The 6891-nt window shown below is 38.7% G+C and overlaps 1 protein-coding gene across 1 annotated transcript; it reads left to right on the top strand.

Annotated features, from left to right (window-relative positions):
- The first annotated feature begins 307 nt into the window (after positions 1-307).
- On the top strand, positions 308-840 carry LOC128103869 (40S ribosomal protein S10-like). Its single transcript, XM_052728512.1, has one exon. It carries the CDS (start codon positions 316-318, stop codon positions 838-840), a length of 525 nt encoding a protein of 174 aa, XP_052584472.1. The 5' UTR covers positions 308-315.
- The last annotated feature ends 6051 nt before the right edge of the window (positions 841-6891 follow it).

Below are 6891 nucleotides of genomic sequence, written 5' to 3' on the forward strand. Positions count from 1 at the left end.
TTAATCCTGTAGGGCTTATTCAAAAGCTCAGCATGGCAAAACACTCTTGATGTTCCCTAAACGTCCAAGTGCTACAGTAGAATAGTAAAAAGATACCAATATAACACACAAAACTCAGAAGCTTTCCTATATACAAATGATAAATGGAGTCAGAAAGAAATCAGTTAAACAACATCTTTTACAATAGCCTCAAAATATAAACATTAGGGTAACTCTAACCAATCAAGTGAAATACTTGTCTGATAAAAGTTTTAAGACATTGAAAAAATCAGTTGAAGAAGATATCAGAAGAGGGAAAGATCGGCAGCCGCCACGATGCTGATGCCCAAGAAGAACCGGATTGCCATCTATGAACTCCTTTTCAAGGAAGGAGTGATGGTTGCCAAGAAGGATGTCCATATGCCCAAACACCCCGAGCTGGCCGACAAGAACGTGCCCAACCTTCATGTAATGAAGGCGATGCAGTCTCTGAAATCTCGAGGCTATGTGAAGGAGCAGTTTGCCTGGAGACACTTCTATTGGTACCTTACGAACGAGGGCATCCAGTATCTCCGTGATTACCTCCACCTACCTCCGGAGATTGTGCCTGCCACCCTGTGCCGCAGCCGTCCTGAAACTGGCAGACCTCGGCCCAAAGGTCCAGAGGGTGAACGACCTGCAAGGTTCACCAGAGGGGAGGCAGACAGAGACACCTACAGAAGGAGTGCTGTGCCCCCTGGTGCTGACAAGAAAGCTGAGGCTGGGGCTGGCTCAGCCACCGAATTTCAGTTTAGAGTAGGCTTTGGTCTACTCTACCACCCCAGTGAATTTGAAGATTGTAATGTTTTGATTAAACTTTAAAGAAAAATGCAAAAAAAAAAGAAGAGGGAAAGATCACCCATGCTTATGGATAATATAGTAAAATAGCCATCCTATCACAAGAAATCTATGATTCAATGCAATCCCATCAAAATTCCAACACAATTCTTCACAGAACTTGAAATGCCAATTTTCAGCTTCATATGAAAGCACAAAAATCTAGGATAGCTAAAACACTGCTAAACGATAAAATATCACCATCCCTGTCTTAAATAGTACTACAGAGCTAAAGTAATAATAAAAAACAGCATGGTACTTGCTAAGACAGACACATGGATCAATGGAATTGAATTGAAGACCCAGACATAAATCCACACACTTATGACACCTGGTTTTGGGTAAAGAAGCCAGAAACACACACCATAAAAAAAGACAGCATCATCAACAAATGGTGCTGATTAAGCTCAATGACTACAGGTAGAAAAATACAAATAGATCCATACTTATCACCCGACATAAAACTCAGCTCTAAATGGATTAAAGATATCAATATAAGGCCATACACACTAAATTTGATATAAGAGAAAGCAGGGAATAATCTTTAACTCATTAGCACCGGAAAATGACATTGTATAAACAGACCACCACGTTGATAGAACAGGTGCTAAGGACAACAATTAACAAATGAAGGCTCATGAAATTCAAAAACATTTGTATGGTAAAGACACCATAATTTTGACCTAGTGGCAGCCTACAGGATGGGAAAAGATTTCTTACCAACTGCACATCCAACAGAGGGCTAATAACCAAAGAATATAAAGAACTAAAAAACCTGAACATCAAGAAAACAAATAATCCAGGTTAAAAATGGAGTACAGATATGAATAGAGAATTCCTAGGAAAATAAATGGCTGAAAGCCACTTCAAAACATGTTCGGCAGCCCTGGTACTTAGGGAAATGCAAATCAAAACTACTTTGAAATTTCATCTTACACTGGTCAGAATGGCCAAGATTAATAAAACAAATGATAGTTTTTTTATACACAAGTGAAGGTGTGAAGTAAAGGGAACACTCATCTATTGCTGATGGGACTGCAAACATATAAAGCCACTATGGAAATTTATGCAAAATCAGCCACTGTGGAAAACAGTCCCTTAGGAAGATGGGAATTGATCTACCTCAAGATCCAGCTAGACCATTCCTGCCCATATATCCAAAGAACATATTAACTTACCATACAGACACTTGTTCAGACATGTTCACTGCCGCTGTACTCATAATAGCCAGAAGTTGGAAACAACCAAGATGTCCATCAACTGATGAATGGATACAATAAACACGGTGCAGTTACACAATGGAATAGTACTTGGATGTTAAAAAAAGTGAAATCATGAACTTCTCAGTTAAATGGATAGAGCTAGAAAAAAGTCATTCTAAGTGAGGTAACCTAAACCCAGAATGACAAATATTGTATGTGTTCACTTGTATGTGAATATTAGCTCTTAAGTCACTGATAAGCAAAACACCATCTGTATAATGCCAGAGATTAGGTACAGAGTAACAGACTAGGGAGAAGGCATACATTTCCCTGTGAAAGGAAAACAGAAAGATAGTTATTGATGCATTGGTAGATTCAAATGTGGAGGAGAATGGGAAAGGAAGGTGAAGAGGAAATACAGGGAGGAACAGCTAAAACTAATGGCCTTTTGAGGAATCATACAGAGACCTAATAAAGTAGAAGCCTCTTAAAATACATACAAGTATGAAGGCAATCTAGGAGAAATTACTAAATAATGGGTGAAATAGAGCCCCAACTGTACATTTCTTGTCAGCAAATGAAATTTCCAGGTCAGGAGTGGATTATATTTAATCAAGTTGTTGGCTAAAAGGGTCCCATGGAAACCCCAAAACCACCTAGGCTATTGTCAAGGCTTTTGATTGCCCTCTGCAAACTGATGATAATGCCTTATTGCTGAAGACAAAACCTAGACAATCATTGAGAAGTTCAGCTGTTTCCTACCAAGATCTTCCATCCCTACAGACCAATGTTAAGAGTATTGGTAGATACTCAGCATGTGATACCAAAGGAAAAAGGTAAACCTCTATTCAGATACAAAACCTTTGATCTATAATGGTGACCTGCATGCAAGATAAGCTGATGCAATAATGGCACAAAACTTGTGGGAGTAAGCAACCAGATCTGATTTGATTCAAAGGCCCCCTCCATGAGATAGATCCCATACCTGAAGCTGCTTGCATAACCAAGAACCTGAAAGCAGGTTGGTCAGGGACCTAAGGTACTGTTTTGCTAAGGAATATAATAATAAAATGACTCTTAACAACATTCTGCAATATGCATAAGTCAGTGCTTTGCTCAGTTATCATTACAAAAGCATCCTATTGCAGTAGATAGATATAAATACAGAGTCCCACAGCATGCTTTTGTGCAGAGAGTGAGAGTTCTTGGAATACTCAGCTCTAAACGTGATATCTCCATCAAACCTCTCCACTCAGAAGTCAGGGAACTCTGTGAAAGAGAAGGAGAAAAGAGTTAAGAGCCACAGGAAATGAAGGACACCAAGCAAATGTGACCTTCTAAACATGCACAACTGATGCACATATGAACCTAGGTACAATTGTTAACCACTTCCAAATTAAAATTCGTTTCTCCAAGGGAGTCTCTTAAGGATGACCTCATGTCCAACAGTAGATAATCAATACAAAACAAACTCAATTGCATCTTTAAAGAATCTTTGTCTCATAATGTTGTGGTAGGGCATATTTTTTTTCATCCTTACAGGTCATTTGTGTATATATGTTCAGATTTGTTTGTTTTGTTTCATCTTACTTTGTTTCATTATTCTTTGGATACCTGTTTGTTTTCTAAGGAGAGACAGAAAGGGGATAGATCCAGATGGAGGGAAGAATGAGAAGGAAGTGGGAGGAGTTGAGAGAGGAAAAAAATCATAATTAGAATACATTCTACTTCTTTCCACTTACAGCACAGGTGCAAGGCTCTCAGTTCTTACATGTATGTGTGTGTGTCTACCAATGGTGTACTCTGGCTCCTACAACATGATCCTATGATGATTCCCTTGAAAATTACTTAGAGAGCTCCCACAGATAAAGCACTGGCTATAAATTTAATTACTTGTGTGATTTATCTTATTTTTATGAGAACTTATGATACTTTAATAGTTTTTTTTAGTTGCAGAAACGCTTGATTATGTAACCACCATAAAAAAAGAATGAGTGCTCTCATAAATAACAATGCCCACATCAGAAGCAGAGATCCAGCAAATCTTGGAACTCAACATCCAGCAGCAAGTCTGTGGGCTATAGTTATATCACCCATATTAATACATGAATGTTTAATTATGCTGTTATTTGCTGGAAAGTTTTTATCCCCTTGATTTAAAACATGATGGCACATCTAGCTGTCTTCTAAATCCAAATTCAAATGAAAGTTTCTCTCTCTCACACACACACATCTGACCTAACACCACCATTTCTCTAAAAAATTTTTGGTTTTATTTTTATATTTATTGTTTGATCTGTGTGTGTGTGTGTGTGTGTATGTGTGTGTGTGTGTGTGTGTGTGTGTGTGTATGTGTGTGTGTTGTTATGTACACTTGGATATCAGAGGAATCATGAGAACTGGTTTAGGTTCACTCCTTCCATACGGGTTCTAGGAATGGAACTCAGGGTGTCTGTTTTGGCAGGAAACAGCTTTCTCCACTGAGGCCTCTTGCCTTGTGGACCCAATTCTTTATTCTGAAGCCTGCACTAAGCTTACTATGATGGTTAATCTGCACTATCGTCTTAACCATCTGGAATAACCTAGGAAAATGAACTCTAGATAGATCTATGAGGACATCTCCAGAGTGGCTTAATTGAGGGGAGAAGATTCACCCTAAATGTAGACAGCATCATTCCATAGGCTGGAGTTTTAGATTAGTGATGTTAAAAAAAGGGAGGAGGTCAATTGAGTGACAGTGTTCTTCTCCCTCTGTTCCCTGACAACATATGCAATGTGATCAGCCATACTAAGCTCCTGAGTCTATGCTTTCTCCACCATGAGGAACTCTATCCTCTCAAGCCATGAGCCAACTCAGTCCTGCCTTCTGTGGCTTTGTTGGGTACTTTATCACAATAATGAGAAAAGCAATGTATACAAACACTCATTCTGTTCAAGGGTCAGTCCATCAGTGGTGTCTCCTGCAGCAAAGTGACAAGAAAGGCAGAATTCTCCCGAATCTGAGCACTGTTCTCTGATCATGTTTTATGTAATGCTACATTCCAACCATGAGTCACACGTTCTGTGTGCTGCTGCAATCTCCTGGTGATTTGTAGCTGTTGGATCAGGCCATGAGCTTCTTAAGTATATAAGGTAAGTCACTGTCCTTTGTCATGTCACCTATGATGACTGAAAATCTGTACCTAAGGCTCCAAGTGGAGAGGATATGAAGGCAGCAGGAAAGCATGCCTGATGAAATTAGGATGCTTGCTATGTAGGTGCAGGGAATTACTACATAAGGGAAGCTCCTCAGAGAAGGACTGTATGACACTTATCTTTGTACAGCAGTTTCTAACAGGGGCTGCATCTTCATTTGCTGTAATCTTTTAAAATCTTCAAAGCTCATGAAGATTGTGTCAGGAATAGCTGGGCATAATATGGGAGTTCTAACTCATGGAAACTTAGGTCTGCTTTTCTGTTGTAAGCTGTGGAATTCCTCACTCAGCCACTTTTGAGACCCTACTTTGCCTGGATATATATACATACATATATATATATATACATACATATACATATATATATATACATACATATACATATATATATACACATATATATCCCATTGAAGTCTCTTATTGTAGAAACACATTTAAGACCATTTGTCATTAAAAAATTTTATTAAATATACCACCTGGAATTTTCTGTATTTCCCATACATTGATTATTAGCATCCCTAAACTCCCATCTTAGACATTCAAGACATAAATGTGCCTATGGGTTAGGGGGAAGTCTACAGGCCAGGGTTATGATGTGCCACCTATAACTCACTCACATATGTTAACACACATACACACAGGAGTGAGAGGGGCTAAGCATAAATTCTGCTCAGCAGATTTTTAAATGCCAGCTGATTTGCAACATGCATGTATATAGTATAGGACTGTGTACCATACCAATTGCCTCACTGCTACCAGTGAAACACTCAGGACAATATTCTTGAGTTCTTAAATAAAATCAATGAAAACTGGGTCATTAGCCTGTCTTAAAATTTAATTGAAGTATTTGATACTGAGAAAAAAGTCTACACTGACCCCGAGATCTGTGGTTTTGAAAACACTTAGGTGTACTGTTTCAAGGAACACTTTGACCTTCACAAGAGCAAAAGGCTCTATTTTCTTCTACTTTTATGTTTCATTTTGATGACAACACTTTTATAGCAGAATGAGTCTTTTGAATACAGTCTAATCAGTAAGTCAAAGAAAGAGATTGGAGTTGGAAAGGCAAAGTCTCTCCCCAACCCTCGCTGTGTATGTGTGTGTGTGTGTGTGTGTGTGTGTGTGTGTGTGTGTGTGTGTGTGTGCGCATGCGTGCGTGTGTGTGTGTGTGTGTGTGTGTGTGTGTGTGTGTGTGTGTGTGAAGTGTTTCTCATGGGAGAGGAAAGTGCTTCCATGTATTAAGCTGTGCATGGTTTAAAAATGAAGGAGAAAGCATTTATTTTCAAGGTGGTCTGGGTTTGACATTTCTACTGGCTTCCACATGTGATATCACATCTGTACTGCATTTCCAACCAAGATGACTTGTTGATTGAAAAGAATATGACGTATTCATGAGCTTCAGGGTATTTTGTAGGGCACCATATGCTGTGAGATTGAGCATTAACATAGCACAGAAGGCTGGTAAGATTGCGGCAAGTCCTTGGATTTTTGGAAGTGTGTAACAGAAGATAGGAATAGAGGGTTCTCCAAACAAGTAGAATGATTATATTTAAACACACACACATATATGTGGACATATGCACATCTTATATAACAATTGGAAAAGTGAATCATTTTCATTTTAATTCAATCAGAGAATA

The sequence above is a fragment of the Peromyscus californicus genome, unplaced genomic scaffold (assembly GCF_007827085.1).
Source record: "Peromyscus californicus insignis strain IS unplaced genomic scaffold, ASM782708v3 Scaffold_8__1_contigs__length_139910024, whole genome shotgun sequence".
NCBI lineage: Eukaryota > Metazoa > Chordata > Mammalia > Rodentia > Cricetidae > Peromyscus > Peromyscus californicus.

Coding starts and splice junctions, on each gene's coding strand:
- LOC128103869 (XM_052728512.1), top strand. CDS start 316: ATGCTGATGCCCAAGAAGAACCGGATTGCCATCTATGAACTCCTTTTC.